Here is a 20,571-nt window from a genome sequence, read left to right on the forward strand (position 1 = left end):
GAAATAATTATAATTTTGGAAGGTGTATCTTGAGTTCTAGAAGGAACCTCTGCAGGAGTAGCAAGGATCTTGCTTGAACTTTTGGAGCTTACATACATAGTGTGACACCACAAAGGAACTACAAATCCTACTCCAGGCTAAATTTCAGTTAATAACAGCTGGGGCTGAGGAGACAGAATGAAGGAAAAGAAAGGTGTACAGACAGAAGCAGGTACTGAAAAAACATATTTTTTCCTAAAACAGACAAAGCAGGTTGGCGAATTGTTTGGTTTTGAGAGATCTCAAGACACTTCCAAGTTGTGCAATTTGCAATCAATGAAATGTTGAAAAGCTTCAGCATTTGAACATGACTGTAGCTGCAGAACCAGGTACCTAAACAACATGAATTCCAGTCAAGAGACAATTCCAGAATGGGATTAATTTTCCCAGATTACTTAAACAAAATCCAGATTTATCAAACCAGAACTTGACTTATTAAATTGCATCTGAAGTTCACTGGAATCAGCAACCATTTGTCTGTGTTCTACTTGGGAAACTTCAGTTCACACATCAATTCAATGTCAGCTCTCCCCCTTGCGAAATCAATTGCTTATTTGGCATCTTGTTTCAAGAAGTATTTCGCTGTTGATATGCTTTTTCAATGGCTCATGTTACCTGGCAGGTGATCTTCTGATGCGGCCTTCTTAAGATGTAGAAGACACTGAGCCTCTGAAGTTGCATTATTACGATTTAAGAGGTTCTGGGCTTCCTCATCTACAACATCCAATAGATACTGGACAACTTCATTGTGATCATCCTCATCATAATACTCATCATCTGGAACCTCTGTTTCTAATGAGAAATAGTATAAAATGACAAGTTTTCCCAATATAGGATGTTTGGGGGGGGGGGGGGGGGGGACACGGACTTAAAGGGGCAGACACCATGGCATTATTTCTAGGTGTTATCCACCAACAGAATCCAATTTCCAAAAATCTACTTCCAACATCAACTAATTCCTCTAAAGCAGAGCATATAACTTGGAGATGATCTTCTAAAATTGACTGCCAGCCTAACATTGACTTATTTCAGCCTATTCAACACCACCTTGATTCTCTTGTACACGTACACTAATGACTGAATAATGCTGTCCCCCATCTCACCTCCTCTTACCTGATTTGTCACTGTGTTTAGAAAAATCTGACATCTGATTGGCGTAGCTAATGGAAGGTGCATCTCCAGATCCTGAGAGATTCATTAGCCTTTTTGTGTGATGGATATTGTTTTCTGTATTTGCCTGAGAAGGTCCTAGGATGCCATTGCCATTTATCTAAGAAAGCAAAGAACAGTACAAATTAACTCTTAAAGAGTCTGGCAGTTTGTTGAAGCAGCAAGCAACCCTTAAAAAGTTCATCTCTCTACTTAGCAACAAATAAAAAACCCTATTCATATTGTATTCTCATCTGAGATAGCTGGGTGAGGGGTGGGCAGCTTTCAGGTATGTTAGAAGTTCCACATGAAAAGAACAAATACAAAAATTTTAAAGCAACTAAGAAAAAACCCACATGGTGTTGAAGAAGCAACTACTACAAGAGAACACATAGTAGTATTCAACATTATTATAACATCTATAAAACATATGCAGGCTTCAATACTTTTGGTCCCACAACACACCATTTCTCAGAAAAAACAAAGGGGGAAAAAAAGAAAGAAAACCATCTAGTAAATGTGAGATGCAAGCATCTGCAGATACTGTGAACAGAATGGAGTTTTCTGGATCGTAGCCTTGCATCCTTCTCATAAGACCATTTGTCTTTCGATAACCCAGTCCCAAAGAAAGAGAAGATCAATTAAAAAAAAAACCTTTGCATATTTATTATGATCACTTCTTATTCACATCAACTGACAATAGTAGGTTTGCATACTTTCATTAACGGATTGTTTAATTTATTTATTTATTTAAAAAATGTGTATAAAGTAGATCCTTTTCTCTGGTTAATGATAATAGGTACAATAGAGGAGTATTTACCTTGGGCCCGTAAGCATCACTTGTCTTTTCTGTTTTATCACAGGGATCACCACAGGAACTGCCTAAAGAAAAATGGGAAACCACAACAACGTCACAGCAACTTCTTCACAGATATTAAATTAGCGCCCATCCATTATTTTTATAAAAGAAACAAGGTATTTAATATTATAAAATGAATAACATTTCTGCCTGCCTGGTTACTGGGTATTGCCAAACTTATGTCTGATGGACTATACTTTATAATGACTTTTAAAATGTTACGTTCAATGGGATCAGAAAGCATGAATGCTAATACAAGTAACCAACTCTAAGCAAAGAAAAATGTTGATAAATAGCTTAGCAACATACAGCGGAAACATGCACCTTTGGGAAACAGGGCATGATTCCCTTTCCCTTGAAATGTACAAAATGCAACCCCACAATCACCTGTCACTAACTTTTTTTTTTTTTAAACATCATCTGACATTTGGATCCTTGTTCAAAGGTACCTTTCCCTTCTTGGCAAAGAAAAGAGTGATACTATGATATCAGAGACCACTGCCTATCCTAGAGATCCCATTACTAGTATAATAAATGAGACAAAGTGGAACCAGTAGATGCTATATACCTAGCTATTAGTGAAGTTCTGGATTTTCACATACATTACACTTTCACAAATGAAGAAACCTGTAGATGAAATAACTGAAGGCTAAGAGTAACCTTATATCCTATCATGAACCTATGCATGACAAGTCAACTACAAGAAGGGAGTTTTAAGTGGGGTCTTCCAAGATTTGGTTACAGGGCTTGTTCCTAATGAATATTTTGACCAAGTTTTTTGAAACAAAACGTGTAGCATACTTGGAAAATATGTGAGCAACACTAAACTGTAAGAGTTGCAATAATTTCATAAGGCAATACCAATACTCAAAGTTATCTAGATACGTTAAAGGAAGCATGAGAAAAAAGACTATGATGAATCAAGACAAATGCAAAGTGCCACATTTCAAAGAAAAAGCAAATGCTTAAGATGGTAAGTAACTACATAAGTGGTTGCTCTGCATAGAAGCAAATGTAGGTGGTAAGGGATCCTGAGTCTAAGTGAGTGAACAAGCAACTATTTAGCAAAAGGAAGTTAATCTCAACTTGGGATGTATTAACAGGAATGCTGTCTACACAACTCTGGAAATAATTTGTCGTGGTTTAACCCCAGCCAGCAACTAAACACCACGCAGCCGCTCACTCACTCCCCCCCACCCAGTGGGATGGGGGAGAAAATCGGGAGAAGAAGCAAAACCCGTGGGTTGAGATAAGAACGGTTTAATAGAACAGAAAAGAAGAAACTAATAATGATAATGATAACACTAATAAAATGACAACAGCAATAATGAAAGGATTGGAATGTACAAATGATACACAGTGCAATTGCTCACCACCCGCCGACCGACACCCAGCCAGTCCCCCGAGCGGCGAATCCCTGCCCCCCACTTCCCCGTTTCTGTACTGGATGGGACGTCACATGGTATGGAATACACCGTTGGCCAGTTTGGGTCAGGTGCCCTGGCTGTGTCCTGTGCCAACTTCTTGTGCCCCTCCAGCTTTCTCACTGGCTGGGCATGAGAAGCTGAAAAATCCTTGACATTAGTCTAAACACTACTGAGCAACAACTGAAAACATCAGTGTTATCAACATTCTTCGCTCTGAACTCAAAACATAGCACTGTACCAGCTACTAGGAAGACAGTTAACTCTATCCCAGCTGAAACCAGGACATAATTCTTCCTGTCTGCTTGGCACTGGTGAGCCTCACCCAATCCCATGTGTGTGACCAGAAGCACCACACTTGAAGAGGAAAACAGCGAGACATAAACAAACTGGAGGGGAGCAATAAAATCAATTTCTGCTCCTTTGGTCTTGGAATAGAGAAGACCAACAGGAGACCTAAAGTCCTTTCAAATCTAACAAATTGGTATTTTTATGCCTGGTCAGAGGAAACAACAACAACATTATTATTATTAACAACACTTATGATGATAATCAATTGATTGATTTTTTTTTTAACTCCTTGAAAGACTTAGGCTTGATATTAGAGAGACTTTCTAAACTGCAATGGAATCATAAAGATACTATTGTTGAATCTCTTTTCACGGGGCTTTTAAAAGAAAGATCAAGCAAACACCTGCTGGAGCTGCTCTCTGTAAGTGGAGTTCTAGTGCAGCCACTGGACTAGGATGGTATCTTAAGGCCCATATCGGTTCCTTCATTTTTATAAACATGCGCATTTCACTTGTAATAAGTAAGCAAGCAAATCTTACCATTAGCTTTCATTGGCCATGGATTTGAGCTATCGGGGCTTTGGGATTTTGGAAGCACTGGATGACCATCTCTATGAAAAGAAACGTTTACAGAAATTTTTATTAAAAAAAAAAAATCATGGTAATCGCCAGATATTGATGTAAATATGTCCTATTAGTAAAACTGCTAATTGTGCTTTCTATTACAACAGTTTTGGAATACTTAAAATATTCAATGAGAGAGATTAAGCACTGGTAGTTAGGTTAGTTTCTACTTCAGGGAGCACTGAAGAGTTCGTTAGAGCTGGACTTTCCTTATAGATTCTGACAAAAAGATTTGACCTTGCAGCCTCAGGACTTTGCAACTCCTTCCTCTTCTGAGATAAAACAGAGTGGGAAGGAGAAAGGAAGGAAAGAACAGCAGGCATGGCTGGAAGACTTCAAAAATGAAGTAAATGTTTCAGTCCCAGGTAAATATGAAAACAGAGTAATCTGGAGACTTTTTTACACGGCTGTATTGCCATAAAAGAAGCAGCAGGGATCAGTGAAAATACAGTGGCACACTAGGATCTGTGCCATGGAGTTTTGACATTCACCAGTGTGCTGTTACATCCATGTGACTGTAGAACCATTTAAGCACAAAACAACATTTTATTTCCTTTTTATGATTATAGAACCCTCAGTAGCAATTTTAAGAAAAAGGAGTAATTGTATTTAAATAACCTGTGTCGTAGTTTGAAAATGATATTTTGAACACTTGCACTTCATAGCTGGGCACAGCCTTGTCTTCCCAAGAAACACAAAGCACAGCAAGTACTAAATACCCTTCTGCTCCACCGAAGCACAAAAACTGTGAACATACAGACCCTTTCTGTGGCATCAGTCCTCAATAACATGCTACCTAGTACCGCTCTGGTGAATTAGCTGTCATACCAGGAATATGTTTTACCCATATACTCATACAATTATGTGAGAGAAACAAAAAGTACAAGGAAGCATTTGCTTCCAAAACATACCTGGTCACTTTGAGCACCACTTTCGGAAGGTATGTTTCTAGCATTCTTTTGGCTTCTTTCAGAGTCATTCCCTGTGTGCTTACTCCATTAATGTAATGGATAATATCTAGTGCGTGGAGACTCTCCTCTCTGGCAGCAACCGATTTGGGGAGAATGTCACTAATATACACAACTTGGTAAAGGCTGTCATGACCTCCTGATAACAACAAACCTTTGCAGGAAAAAGGAGGGAGGGGGGAGGAAAAAATCAAGTTCGTTCTTTGTAACTGAAGGGAAAAATTCTGCTTTAGAGCAAAAAGCAGTATACTTCTGTGTTACCTAGCTCCTCCTTATGGCACGTTAGTGTAATATCAGGCAGTAAATGAGGCAACACTGGCATCTTAGGTAACTCCAAAACACGCCCTAACACTAATCTGACAGTCTTTGGGGCAGCGCGGAGAAAGTTTACTGCATCGGTATGGCTCATGTTAGTGACATCAATGTCATTAACCTATGAAAATAAAAGCAACAGAGATCTCCTTGTTAGGTTCCAAGTAAAACAGTTAGCATAACTGCAAAAACATTTATCACTGTTCCTATTGTTGACATTTGACATTACAGGACAAAACAACAGATGCTCTATCAACCACAGCTACAGTTCATCATACTTGCCCAAGGAGACAGAACACATAAATGTAACTGAACTTTTGCAAGTGAAGAAACAAGTTTACAGTCCAAAAGTCAAAATATTAAACAATCTGAAGAGGTATATTATTTAACTGTTCCTATTTAAAAAATTGGAATGCTGTAACTGCATAGGCCAACACCTGAAATTCTGACTCACAACCTAATCCAATTTGACTTGTATTTGCCTAACTTTATTAAGGTTTAATAGTATTCAGCAGTGCTTCAGTGTCCTGATCTAGCAACAACTCACACACGTGCTCTGTATTATGCACTTCGTCACTATTGCTCACAGTCTCTGTAAGCCTAAATGCAAGTTTTCAGTCAAGTAACTCCTGGTATCAATACAGGCTGGAGGATGAAGGACTGAGAGCAGCCCTGAAGAGAAGGACTTGGGGGTACCAGTGGACAAAAAACGACATGAGCCAACAATGTGTGCTCACAGCCCAGAAAGCCAACTGTATCCTAGGGTGCATCAAAACAAGTGTGACCAGCAGGTTGAGGGAGGTGGTTCTGCCCCCTCTCCTCTGCTCTGGTGAGATCCCACTTGGAGTACTGCATCCAGCTCTGGAGTCCTCAGCACAAGACAGACATGGACCTGTTAGAGTGGGTCCAAAGGAGGGCCACAAAAATAATCAGAGGGATGGAACACCTCTCATATGAGGAAAGGCTGAGAGTTGGGGTTGTTCAGCCTGGAGGAGGCTCTGGGGACACCTTATTGCAGCCTTTCAATACTTAAAGGGGGCTTATAAGAAAGATGGGGAAAAACTTTTTAGTAGGGCCTGTTGTGATAGGACAAGGAGTAATGGTTTTAAACTAAAATAGGGTAGATTTAGACTAGATATAAGGAAGAACTTTTTTATGATGAGGGTGGTGAAACACTGGAACAGGTTGCCTGAAGAGGTTGTAGATGCCCCATCCCCGGAAACATTCAAGGTCAGGTTAGATGGGGCTCTGAGCAACCTGATCTAGCTGAAGATGTCCCTGCTCATTACAGGGGGGGCTGGACTAGATCACCTTTAAGCTCTCTTCCAACCCAAACTATTTTATGATTCTATGATGAAGATCTGAACTACATGACATGCACCTGGTAAACTCTTCTATAGCAAATCTCTTAAAATTTATTTCTTAACAATATGTTAACCACAGATGTATTTGAACAACAACCTCTCCACATATTTGAGCAACGATCTAATTTAATCAGTGAATGCTTTTCTCTTTAAACCATTTTTTGCCATCATGAATAGTGGCTGCACACATGCCTAGCTGTGGGACATACTGTAACTCCCTTCAGCAATCTTCTCACATGTTTTCACACTTGTATTTCTTTTGTCTTAACTGCTATCAAATTAGGCCTCTCAGAAGGCACATGCCTTTGTTCCTTAACCATATTTACTTTGGCCCACAACAGAGGTTTTTGGGTTATTTTGACTCAAAGTTGTCCTTTTCACACAATCCCTGAAAACATTAATTCTCTCACTTTTATCAGTCGGTCTCCAGGTCGTAGTCTCCCATCACTTTTGGCAGGATCCTGAACAATGTCATGAATGTAGCAGCCCACGTTATCATTACCTTTGGTCACCGTAAAACCCAGACTACCCTTTTCTGACTTTGTCATAGTAACTCGGAGCTCTACTTCCTAGGGGAAGAAAATAGCACTTTACAACACAGACAAACAGAAGCAATGTGAACACTTTACTGAATTTAAGACAGAAACAGACAACTGATTTACCTATTGGTTTAAGTGGAACACAAGCCTGGACAGTACCAAGACATGCATCTTAGCAGGCTCAGCTTAGCTGCTTCAAGTAAGCACCTCTAACGAATTCAGACTACTGTTTTGCATGGAGCTAACCTTGAGTCAAAGGCCTATGATCTAAACAAAATTGTGAAGGCATATACCAAAACTGACACCTTATTTTACCCTCAACTAGCTGCCATATATAAAAAGGCTCTATATTTTTCAAATAAGACAACACATCAGGGATTATTCAACTGAAGAAAGTAGGTGAACGTATTTTCCTACAATGAGATAGAATACCATAGCTTATCTTGTAACTGAACACATGGGCATGTTTTGCCTATTTTAATTTGCATGAATTTTTATTTGAAAGATACAGATCTGCCTCATTTCCATAGAAATTCATAGAGCACCAGGAACGTTTGAGAAAAACTTCTGAAGAAGGGACTAAGAAAAAAGACAGTTTGTTTCTTCTCAAAATAGACTATGTGCTAGAATAGCTTTGTAACCTGAAAGACCCTCACAACTGAGATACATCAAGGCTCAATTTTAATTTTTTTCAATCTTTGAATAGGTTATGTAAGGATATGGAAGCAGAAGTCCCTTCTGTTACACAACGCATTTCTGGCGTGGCAAGAAGCTATCTCAGAAGAGTCTCAAAAATATGCTGCATTTTTCAGCAGAGCAGAAAGTCTTTGGGATTCATAGACATAAATGCAGCAAAGAACAGGGTCTCCTGCTGTCCCTTGCTGCTAATTTATCCCCTGATCTCTGAACAACCACATGTAAAACTAACAGGGCAGAAGCAACATATCTGCCATTTAAGCTTTGTCTGAGTACATGGTTTAGAGGTAAATAAATATTTAATGCCAAGTTTTCCAGGCTGAAATGACACACGAAATAGACGTATACACATCTAACTATGTTTGCATGGATGCCTCGACATTCACAGAGAGAAACATATCAACTCCTCAAGAGGTCAAACAGAAAATGCCTGCAGAGCTGCAGTTCACTGGTTACAAATGGCACATGTATGTGTGCCATTTATAAGGCACACACCCAAGTTAATGCACATATAACCTACAACTATCCCATTTGTAAATTAATATGCCTAAATTCTATCCAGTCACTCCCAATACCATGGCTACAACAATTTCCAGTTGGCCACAGCAGTAGGTACATTTATGCTACTGAAAAACAGAAACAGTAAATTACTGGCTCATATTCTTCAGCATTTTTTTCCAACTGGCTGAGTAATGAATCCATTCCTCCCAGGTGCGGAGTCAGCTCAGAAGCAGGAGTAGCATAACAGTCATTTATTAAAACGGATGTGGTAACATCAGGAACAGTTCTACAGGTTGGGATCAATGGCAAATCCAATGGCAGATTACTACAGATAAACAAGCAAAAAACAAGGATCAGCTTGTACAATGTGGCTGTCACCCAGAAATGAATATATGGACCAATATTGACTTTATGCAGATCTAAAAACCAAAACAAGAAAAGTATTTCTATGAATAGGTGCAATAAAACTATTTTTGTGAACACGTTCTGCAATATTACGAGAATCATTATAAACAGCATACCTGTCCTCAAGCTCTGACTTGCTAGGAGCCTCTTGATCAGAATATAAGATGGTGCGAACAGCCTCTTCCTGACCACCGTGTGTCTCATACTGACTATGTGCCTGTGTCATAGCTTCATCTGAAGTTTGGTATAGCGCAGAACTCCAGTCAAGGCCCACCTGTGCTGGCAAGTCTATCACCTCCTCATCACCACTCCTGCTGCTGTCACTGTAGCTGTCTCTTCTAGAGGGAGATTTTAGCCTTTTCTTGCTCAGATCAGTGGTTTCATTTTCATCTGAGCTGTCACCTTGTTCTCTGTTTGATGGACCAGAAACTTCTCTGCTGACATCTGGAAATACTTGTTGGGGTGAATGGATGGGAGTCTACAGAAAGCAAGGACATTTAATTCATCAAACTCCGGTTTTGATGACAAAAGTAAGTTACAAAGACTGCATGAAATTACCAAAAGCAATTAGTCAGTGGCTCCCTCCATTTAGATGTTGCCTCAACCGTGTAAACGTATCATAGTAGTTTCACCAAGTTGAATGCAATTTGGCCAAGACAAAGTGTGCAAAACTTTGAAACATATACTGCTAAGGAACTGCAAATTCATCTAAGGAAAACAAATATACTCTTGGCTTTAGCCTCGGAGAGCTTGCTGACAGATGCCTTTAAGCTATGCCCAGCAGTCATCTAGGCAATTACCATGAAATCCCTTCCAAGCACAACACACTGCTGACGTTTACTGAAGTCAAACTAATCTCACACAGGAGGGAAACAGGGAAGCTTTCAAGCAAAAAGCTACATAACAGATTATGATAATTTACACCAAATGGAGACTGTTCAGCCAAGTTATTAATTCCCACAAGAATGAACAACATTTTTGCCAATAATCCCATATTCCCAAGAAAGATGTCAGCTAGCAGACACACAAAGCTTAAAAGCTTCATTTACACTTTTATGGCCAAATTCTTGTGTTCATGAACACACCAATTCGTGATGATGTTATAAACCAAAATTGTAATTTGTTTATTGGTTTTTCTCTTCTTTTAATATATGCGCTGTTTTATTAAAGTTATTCCATACTACAAGCAGGTTCATTACAGGACTAGTTATTTGTAGTATTAGTTTGTTCAGTTGCTTATCTCTTACTCTAATTTTAACTTCACTTAAATTTGTATTTGTACATTTAAATTTCTGTCATCAGACTTGAATGGTTTTTATTGTTTGAAAATTATATGAAAATAACTTAAATTGAAGACTTGTCTCCATTAGTTTTACACTTTCCTATATTATGGAAAGCCTACTTTTCAGGCAAATTCCCCTCTACGTTCTCTTTTGCTGAAACACATTTAATTTCCACTTCTTCCAAGTATCCTAAAATAGCCTTCTGTTCTTTTGATTTACTTATTGGAGCATTTTGAAAATATTCTTTGGGACTCCTCTAATTTCCAGTAAGTAAATATGGCAATCTTTTCCCTGGTTTTACATGCACCAAAACCAGACAAATTGGTGTTTTGCAGAATATTCTCCACATATATTACAGAAATAACCAATTTCTATTTGAGATCAACTTCAAACCATTGGGCTGCAAAGAAATCCCCGCCACAGAAACAGGGTATTAAGCCAATTTCCAATGTCTTAAGCCACAAAATGGAGGGGGGAAAAAAATATTATTAAAGCCCTGCATTCTTTTCACATTTCCAGAAAATGCTTAGTACATTCCTGAGGGATTTACTATAAGAACTAAGTTTCTGTGAGCACCCTCCCCATCTTTCCATCTGCATCTTGCATTTAAACTAATCCACCCACCAGTTTGAATAAATGAACCTTCAAACAGCAATTTGAAAAAATAAAATAAAAAAAAAATCATATGCCATACACCTTACCAACAAAGAAGGATCGATGTCTGGTAGTATACCGGATGGTGGCCGACAAAGGAGAAGAGAGACTTCTGGAGATGTTCCCCTCAGAGCAGAGATGACTTCCTATGGTCACAGTGGGATTCATTATTAGATGCAGACCCCGCAAGTCTTGCAGGACTACCACAGCATGAGTTTCACTACTAAGATACAAACCTGCTGCGATAAACCCTTTAGCGATGCCCCATTCACTTTCAGAATGACGTCCCCAATTTCTATTTGCCCACTTTCTGCAGCAGGCTGCCCAGGGAAGAGCTTTTTCACCCTCACAATAGTGGAGCCTAGTTGCTCTGGGGTAAGGTTATCTTCACGGCAGAAACTGAACCCAAGGCCTGAGCTATTCTTCAACAGCTTTACTTCAAATGTGTTCTCTGCAAAAGAAACATTAACTTATTATTTTCCACAGCATGCGGGCCATGAAAAAAAGTGACTGGCACTCTTACTTCAGACATGACAATGCGCACTCTCCCTCTCACAGGGTTCTTCCACTTTACTGAACACAAGCATTATCTAAAAGATCCCTCCAAGTTAAAGAGGACAAAAAGCTGATCATGACTTCTCAGTCTGCTGGCTTGCCCTGACAACATCCACACTATACAGAAAGCCAGGGTGTCTCCAAAATACTGTTCCCCAGGAAGTCCATACAGAAGCCTGTTAAAGCACAGTGTGACACAACCTTTCTGGTCACTGATCAGACATTAGTGAGAGCAGCAACTGGAGTTCCTCACAGACAGGATAAATCCCATGCAGGGAGACCATAAGCTATCTGCAGCAGTTTCCCCGTGTGGGTAGGCTTCCCTCCACTTTCACAGGTCTCCAGCAAGAGAAGCTGAAATATGCCAACCTCTAGTCAGCTACACAAATCCCTCTGCTCTCTTCATCCAGCTCTTGATGTCTTCTCTCACCTAGACAGGAGCAGCAGGACCTACAGAAGTTCTCATTTATATACGAGTATCTTAACCTCCCCTTGGCACTCCTTAGCATCACCTCTTTTACTCCAACTTTGCTACAGCCCTGGTCTGCAAGGCTGGTGAAATTGAGAAACAATAAGGAACAGTGAGAGAGCAAACACTTAATAGTAACTAAACAAAGTTACCAAGATGTGAAAGGAAATCTTAAAAAACAAATGCAACAGCACAAAAAGGAAGAGACTGCATTATGTGCAGAGGCTCGGTATAGATTCATACCAGCTCTTTCTCTTGTATGCCTTTCTATTCTACAGAAGATTTGAAGAAAAATATTATAAAAACTAAAGGATGCTTTGAAAGTTCAGACAATTGTCCTATGTGACCTGACCTGCAGTGACAAAGCTGTAATCTTTGGCATTTGTAGTTTTTGTCGCTGGTTTCTCCTGTAGGTCACATTGCCCCACCTGATTTGGAGGCGTGCATTGTGGTGTTACTGGAGCATGAACCTTGGCCACAGAAAGCTGACCTTTTTCCAACAGCAGATGCACCACCTAAAGAGATGAAACATCCTCCAGTTAACTGGCAACAGTCATGGAAATAGCACAGTCTAAAGCATGTTTCTTTCTAACTTGTCAGGGTCCTAAGTTTTACAGCAGCAAACTTTATAGACACCTCCCTCCCCATACAGCCTCAATTTATTCCTTATTTTAAGGGCTGCAAGTGACAACCTCCAAAATACACTAATGGACTTGCAAGATACTTGCCAACACACAGTAAGAAAGGGTTTTCTTCCAATAATGCTGTGAGGGTGTTAAGAAGTGTCAGTGTCATTTTCACATGCATACAGGGAATAGAGTTAAAAGCATTTTATAAAGTGAGCACAAATAGTAGTCCTTAGCAGCTCTGAATGTGTACATTCACGGGCTATTTTCAGGTGTGCATGTACTTCCACATATGAAGCAGCTGCCATAAATAGCACTATTAAATGAGGAGACACCACTGACAGAATCAGGCACTATCCAAGAAGGCCAAGACTCAAGTAAAGCTACCAACACAGCATGCAAACACAGCTGCATATATGGAGGCCCTTGTCTCCTCAGTGGTTCAGATTTGGGACCTGTCTGTAGCATGCTGCTGCAGCTGCTTTCCAACCAATGCACCTGGGCTTCCCTCCTATGAAGCCCAGGGACAAGGAGAAACCAATTCCATGCAGACCTCTCACCCGCACTCAGAGCCAGGTGGGCAGCAAGACTCGAGGCCCGGGAAGCCAAGGAGTCTAAGAAAGCACACCTAAAGCAACCAGGACCCTGGGGAGAATTTCAGTCTTCAAGGTCCTTTACCTCTTTTCACTCATGAAGATCTGGTTTACCACAGATTGGAGTAGAGCCAGCAGCCACTTACCTGCCCAGTGTTTCTCAGCGTTTCAACAGCTTGCTTATGGGTAGCACCTTCCAAACTAATCCCATTGACAGAGAGCACACGGTCACCTACAAAGAAAAAGCGGGCAGAACATCATCTATGAAATGTATATGACACACAGAAACCTTCAAGTCTCAGCTAACAAGGACAGTTATTGAAGTAACTTCTCCCTCCACACTCTGAGTCAAGAAGAGAACTTTGCAACTAAACTATATGGTTGGACTCGATCTTAAAGGTCTTTTCCAACCTCAATGATTCTATGAGACAACCCCATGTCAAACCATGTTAGCCATCAGAATGATAGCCTGCCACAATGCTCAGACTCTTTATTAAAAACAAATCTTAGTCTACAGTGGGAATTCTCACTTCAGTAAAGAATGTGGCCTGGCTTATGTACAAGAAAAGCTGTAATAATTACAGTGAATTTCTGCACTGAGTTGCCCAGCATGCCAAGCAAGAAGGCCACAAATAATACAAAGCCCTCTCTCTCCATGGCTGGAACAGAGAAGTGTTCTCCATTAACACAGGCTGCATTAGAAGAAAAAAGAAAAATCCTGCAGCCTATCTCCTATTTTTCCCCTCCACAGTCTCAGCAGTTTTCTATTGGTTCTCCAGTTGTTCCACACTTTTTTTTTAATCTTCACCTGCAGAATTAGCTGTCAAGGCAATATTTAAAATGACAACTGCAAATGCAGTGGCTTGGAAAAACAGCTCTTCTTCCCAGTGAAAAAGGTACAATGAAAGGAGGCAAACAGAGTTTCTAGCTTCTAGGCCACAGTGTATTGTCAAGTCCACCACAGACAGTTATCTGCCCTTTTTTCACATTAAGAGTCCCGACTGAAAATACTGAAATACTACCTTTTTCTATTCTGCCATCTGCTTCAGCTGCTCCCTTAGGAATAATCGCTTTCACATAAATACCACCATGCCTTATGCTAGTATTTACACCACCCTAAATGGAAAGCAAAAATAGGATTTTTAGTCTTTTTGCAGTTAGAATGCTTTGTAATTAAACAGTGTCACACAAGAAAAACTGCACTCAGGAAGCACTTGGGCTACTGGCACGTAAAAAGAACAGCCAAACTATCAAAACCAAAATGTTGCACAAAGCATGTCTTTGCAGTCATGCAATTTATTACAAATGAAGCTGGGGTAGGGAGATTGTAAAAACACGATGCATCACAATGCAAATGTACCCAAAACCAAATAAATGTCCTTCAGCAGAAACATGTCTGCATTATGCCAGACTTTACATGCTTGCATGCATATCAAAGCTCAGAGATGTGTGAGAGCACAGCATGCCAAAGCAGAAGATGCATACCCATGCAGTGTCCTACTCTAATACACCCTCTCTGATGTAACAGGAAACTAAGGAGTGCTGCTTTCTTTGAGCTCATACAAGTTTGAAGGCCTAAGCTGAAAAAATCTGCTCAAGCTCAAATGGCATTGGTTTTGGAGGGTCTTAGCCTTTCTGCTCATTGCAGAGGGGGTTGGACTAGATGATCTTTAAAGGTCCCTTCCAACCCAAACCATTGTATGATTCTGGCTCACTGCTGCACTATCAGTGCTCCTCCACAAACTTGGAGGGAAGAGGGAGACCAACAGTGTATTAACGTTCACTCCCAAAGCACACAGTATTACATTTGAAAACTTAAAACACAGAGCTAATTGTACACCTTTTCACCACTGTACAGGATAGCAATGCAAGGGGCAGAATGGAGGCTGAAAAAGGAAAGGTCAATAAAGATACCACTTGGTCATCCTTTAAGGGAAATCTTTGCATTGGTGGGCATCTTCTAACATTTTCTACAAAGCCAATGCATGCATACAGCAGGCTTGATGCTATTCAATAACCAGCTCGTGCTGAACCTTTGCTCCTCCAGCTGTCTCAAGTTATAAGCTTGACAAAGCAATATGACTTTGAATAGACTGGGATGCTAAAATAATAGAATTTCATTCTGCTCCTCTTACAATACTAGCCATATATATGAAAACAGTGCTAGGCTTGCGAGTTGGCACTCCACCTACATGCCTATCTGTATGGCCACATTTGGGAAAAGGCCAACTTAGTTTTAGGTATAAACAGCCAGTGAAAGCCACCAGTTTTGAACTACAGCTAATAACTGCTCTCTATTGTTATCATTTAAGCAACTTTCCCTTTTTCAAATTACCATGTAGTCCGGCAATCAATCAACCAGAGATAATGTATTTTTGAACACAATACAAGAACAGGAACAGTGAAAAATGTGTGCATCTCAGTTATAAATCATTATCTTCTTCCCTGAAGTGCCACTCTGCAGTATGGCAGGCCCTAAATGTAAATTACCTTCAAAATTTTATAGCCCCAAGAAAAATCAGTTCATTAAAAGTACATTTTTGTCTCATATTGCAAGAAAGCAAGTGTCAGCCAGGTCTTACTTGGATTTAGGTAGCTTTTTGCTTTCTGCCTTTTATCCAGCAGAGGGAGAACACTAAACATGGTATATGTGTGTGGACCATGCACAGATACTCTTAAGTAATGCTACCGCTTCCACTGCCTGCGATGCCAGTCAGGGAAGGTCTTATTTCTCTCCCTTGTAAATTTGCTACATATTAGGTAGCAAGGGAGAAAGACCATCTTGCTTTTTGTACTCACAAAGCCACATCTGTGATAAGATTCTATTAGGACTTTGGGGATCCACCATAAAACAACAAACAAGAGTTACTTAAGGGCAGATGACAAGAAAAGGTATATAAAGTAGTATTACTTTTCAGCTTTGGTAAGATAATCACACATCAGTAAAACTACATACTTAACAGCGACTCCAGAAAATATTTTGTTTCCTTGTAATTTAGCAATTTAATGGGTTGCTGGGAGTAGAGAAAAAGAGAAAACATCTAAAAACCTTGTCAAACAGTACCGTGACACTTATTCCCAAGCCGTTATCTTTTTTGGCTAGTTCAACCTCAAAGATATCTCCAGGTTTAAGAAGTGTTGGAGTAACCTTTTTAGAATTCATTTTGTTTGCTGTATTCCCTGAGGAAGATTCCTTTATTTAAAAAAAAAAAAAAAAAAAAAAAGAAACAAACAAAACAAAAAGAATTATTTGCCATTAGAACAGAAGTTTACAGTTAAGACCCTAAAAGGTGTAGTTTTGAGTCAGATGCAGCCAAAAGGAGTCCACATGGCAAAGTACCAATTAGTAAGACTCATAAGGCTCATTGATTTAACTCTTTCATTGCTGGCATTGAACAGGTTTAGCACAGAAATATGCTTGGCCTTCAGCAGCCAAGTCTTTACTGTAGTCAAAGTGAGTTGGTCACAGAATACAGAAACTATAGTACTTCAGTATTACAGCAGCCTAGGGGTCTGTCGGATTGATTTGCAGGAGCTGCCACAACTTGATTGAATAACCTCCATCAGCTGAAAAGAGGAATCACTGGAAGTTAGGAATTAATTTGTAGTACTTGCCATTGTGTACTTTTGGAAAGGTGAAGCAGCAAGCTGTCTCTGTTCAGAGCACAGCTCACTGCTGAACTTCACTACACAAGAGCAATTTTCCATGGATTAGATCAATCCCAAAGGACAATGAGTTATGCTGCTACCCATTCCAGATGCATCACAACCACTTTAATCTAGGAAAAACTTAATTTCTGTGCCAGGTGAATAAACTTACCTCTAGGGGTGGTCACTAGACTATAATCATATTGGACAAACACAGAACTGAAAGAAGGTTTTCTACAGAATCAATAAGTGCACTATACATTCATCCCACAGCACAATCTGCCTCCAGCAAGACATGCCCATCTAGTGACATTGGAAAGCCGGGAAGTTGTTTCAAGTTACCGGAGTGACTTTCTCGATTTTGAACAAAATCGCCAAACTATTAGAAATTAGCTATTCGCATTTGCCATTAGCAGGATAAGCTGTGGGCTAGCCTGTCCTTCCCCCACGTCCTTCCACCTGATTCACACCCACAGTCAGCTATTCCACTACCACTATTATACTGATGGGAAATATTCATATGAAATACACTATGCCTTTTTAGCTGGCTGTTGCTCCTGACTGCTGGAATAAGTCGCTTCATCCATGTCAGAATCCCCTCGGTCAGAATATTCCACAGATTCCACTACCCCAGGCCTTTTATTTTTCGCTCGAGTACTGTCAGACGAGGATCTTCTCTTCTCGTTCGTTTTTGAAAGCCCAAACTGGAAATCACTGTAATGCTGAGGATCCTGCTGAGCCCTACCACTTGCATGTTTGCCAAAGAAACTGGCTGGCTGGCTCTGAGACAGGCTGGCGCTCTCAGTTCTGGAATCCTGGGAGCTCATGCTTCCATCCCGCTTGCCTCCCAACAAACCAGACAAACTCCCCAAAACAGGCCTCTGGTGACCATGGGACCAGTTGTGTTCTTCTGAAGAGGACTCTGCCTCATTGTCCTGCACCGACGATGGCCTCCTTAAATAACCCCTGGTTCCATTACTGATGTGTGCAGCATTAGACGATGCTGAAAACCAGGAGACAAGACAGTCATCAGTAGATGGTAACATCTTATCTGTGGTATGACACAGATTTCTCAGCTTACAACCATATAAGATTTTAACCATTCATATTACACAGAACACTTTCTGTTTATGATGCAGCTGGTGTGTCCTCACTGTAACACAGTTCTTTGTTCAATCTCAGAACACAGTTTCAAGCATATACCAGCTGGGGTTGCTTACAGAGGTGACTGCAGTTAGGGTGATGTTTTACAGCTATCTCAGTTGATTAGATTAGTAATTTTAAAGAAACACAGGAAGTACTTTACAAAAGGTGTTAGAGAAGGCAGAGTGCTCAAACTCAAAGAACTCCTCTTTAATAATAAGGAATATTTCTCTCCATACCTTTGGGTAGCTTGTCCTTGGGCTGAGAGATAACAAGTGTCACATCTTCAGGTGCATTCTCCAAAATTTCTAATGCTGCATGGTGGCTGACGCCTTCTAAACTTGTGCTATTTATGGATATTAGTCGGTGTCCTGCACAAAAGGGTTTGTTCAGATACAATCTAACATCTATATTTTTATCCATCAGTGAGAATGTGCAGTACAGGTCTGAAAATCTCTACACAGTGCATGGATTAAAAATTACTAAAATTCAAGTGATGCTGGAATAGGGAACCCTAATCACTAAAAAACCCACAAAACCCAGAACAAACCAGAAGAACTGGTTATGAATATTTCCTCTTTTTAAACCTGCCAAACCCTTCCATATTATGATTTCTACCTTTTCTGCTGTAAGAAAAACATATGCAAAAGCAAAAATCAAGAAGTAAAATAAGCAATATGCAGTTGAGTTCAAGGCACAGACTAAAATGAAAAGAAAAAAAAAAAGCAGGTATTAAATAAAACAAATTATCCCCCCCCCCGCTACAGTAGCCATATGGTTACATTCACTTTTTCCAAAATCAAAGTATGGATTTTGAGTTTTAAAACATTGAAATTACAAAGCACCTATAGAGAGGCAATAGCAAATAAAGCCCTTATCGTTATATGTAACTTTAATTTTCTGCTACTTCAAGCTTTATAATTTTTACTTTGATTCGAATTATTTTTGTTTTCATATAGTTTAACAAAGAAGTATCACCAGTGTTCAGAAATTATCCAGAAGGTAACTGAAGGTCAGCATTCGTAAGGGACTGATGCCCACAGCCATAGATGGAAATGGTACTACATATGTGTTTTGTCTTTTCTTTCATGTATACACCTCTTCTTATTTACACTATTCACCTGGTTTTAGAGATCCTTCCAAATCAGCTGGCCCTCCGGGAATAACAGAGTGAATAAAAATTCCCAGATCAAGTTTTCCAGTCTTCTCTCCGCCAACTATTTGAAAGCCTATTAAAAAAGGCCCAAAGCAGGCAAAAATGTCATTCTAATAAATATAAAGTAAAAGGAAACTATACATCTCAAAGAAGTCTACATGAAAATAAATGGTAAAGCTTTTTTGATTAAGTTTTATTGCATTCTCTGATTTTGAGCAAGTGATTCAGACTTCGTCTAGCTGGCTTTCCAGAAAACTCCAGCCAAGGCTACAGAAGACAATTGTGGCAAAAGAAGCACATGCACAAACAGATGACACTAAATGTACATTCACTGACCAGATGAAACGTATTTTCTCTTACCTAAAAATTTCTGGTTTTCTCTGTTGTTAGATGCTTCACCTAAATGTTTGACCCTCATCATAAGAACCGAGTTTTTGAACTCCCTGTTTTCTTTGGAGGCTTCTAATCTATTTCTACTAATTCTACCAGGTAAACCTGGGAAGGATGTTCAAGATGAAGAATAAGAAAATAGAAGATATCAGGTCTTCTCTATTCTAGCTAAAACAGCAAAGTACCACAGATTGCATGCGGAAGAATGAGAAGAAGTCATGCATTTCATATGAATTTCCTTCCTTTTTGGTCAACTCTTAAGTTATTGTGCTGGGTAAACACTAAATATTATTGTCTTGTAGGCTTTTTCCACTCCTCAAATTTACGCAACAGTCCTGTTTTGAATGACAGACAGAACAATGTCCTTAAGGACACTTTAGAGATCCTGACACCAAATTATTCATTACTCATACAGGTAAAAATTATGTTGGTTTATGAAAAAACTCAGCAGTAGAAGGAGGAATGGAATGAAAATATCTTGTTTTCCAGGCTCCTTAAACTTCATAGTGTTCCATCTGATGATATTATAAGAGTAAGAAAAACAATCCACAATTAGCTCATAATGGGTTTTTAATGTCTTTTTTTTGTTTAAAGCGTTCAAGCTGTCACAGCTGCGAGGTGTCCACATAGACAAAAATCTTGTACCTGAACACAGAGATAAACTTTAAAGGCCAACTTTTACAATGACTAGTTTACAATATAAATATTAGCCTACACTTACAATATGGAAAAATTGAGAAATAGACTTGCTTAACGTCACTCAACAAATCAGCAGCAGGTACTATCAAGTAAGTCCAGGCTTCAGCATCTTAAATGCCTTTAAAATCCAGCTACTGTCTGCATTGCTTTCCTCAGTCCTACAATAAATACTTAAATACAGACTC

General features: G+C 39.6%; 1 protein-coding gene across 5 annotated transcripts in view; it reads right to left on the bottom strand.

Moving 5' to 3' along the window:
- Positions 1 to 20,571, bottom strand: part of PTPN13 (protein tyrosine phosphatase non-receptor type 13) — a 128,732-nt gene that overhangs the window by 10,089 nt on the left and 98,072 nt on the right. For 4 of the 5 annotated variants that reach the window (XM_052773046.1, XM_052773056.1, XM_052773038.1 and 1 more), the window contains 18 exons: positions 19,263 to 19,370; positions 18,381 to 18,512; positions 17,535 to 18,001; positions 16,400 to 16,543; positions 14,373 to 14,466; positions 13,497 to 13,582; positions 12,484 to 12,646; positions 11,344 to 11,558; positions 11,155 to 11,253; positions 9,287 to 9,648; positions 8,916 to 9,090; positions 7,440 to 7,598; positions 5,615 to 5,786; positions 5,297 to 5,507; positions 4,302 to 4,372; positions 2,009 to 2,070; positions 1,153 to 1,309; positions 655 to 831 (listed from right to left, as the gene is read on the bottom strand). In XM_052773046.1, the coding sequence (XP_052629006.1) occupies positions 655 to 831; positions 1,153 to 1,309; positions 2,009 to 2,070; positions 4,302 to 4,372; positions 5,297 to 5,507; positions 5,615 to 5,786; positions 7,440 to 7,598; positions 8,916 to 9,090; positions 9,287 to 9,648; positions 11,155 to 11,253; positions 11,344 to 11,558; positions 12,484 to 12,646; positions 13,497 to 13,582; positions 14,373 to 14,466; positions 16,400 to 16,543; positions 17,535 to 18,001; positions 18,381 to 18,512; positions 19,263 to 19,370 (3,054 nt within the window). The remainder of the gene's footprint in view (positions 1 to 654; positions 832 to 1,152; positions 1,310 to 2,008; positions 2,071 to 4,301; positions 4,373 to 5,296; positions 5,508 to 5,614; positions 5,787 to 7,439; positions 7,599 to 8,915; positions 9,091 to 9,286; positions 9,649 to 11,154; positions 11,254 to 11,343; positions 11,559 to 12,483; positions 12,647 to 13,496; positions 13,583 to 14,372; positions 14,467 to 16,399; positions 16,544 to 17,534; positions 18,002 to 18,380; positions 18,513 to 19,262; positions 19,371 to 20,571) is intronic. The other variant, XM_052773065.1, reaches the window with a different exon arrangement.

Source organism: Harpia harpyja, chromosome 2, assembly GCF_026419915.1.
Source record: "Harpia harpyja isolate bHarHar1 chromosome 2, bHarHar1 primary haplotype, whole genome shotgun sequence".
Lineage (NCBI taxonomy): Eukaryota > Metazoa > Chordata > Aves > Accipitriformes > Accipitridae > Harpia > Harpia harpyja.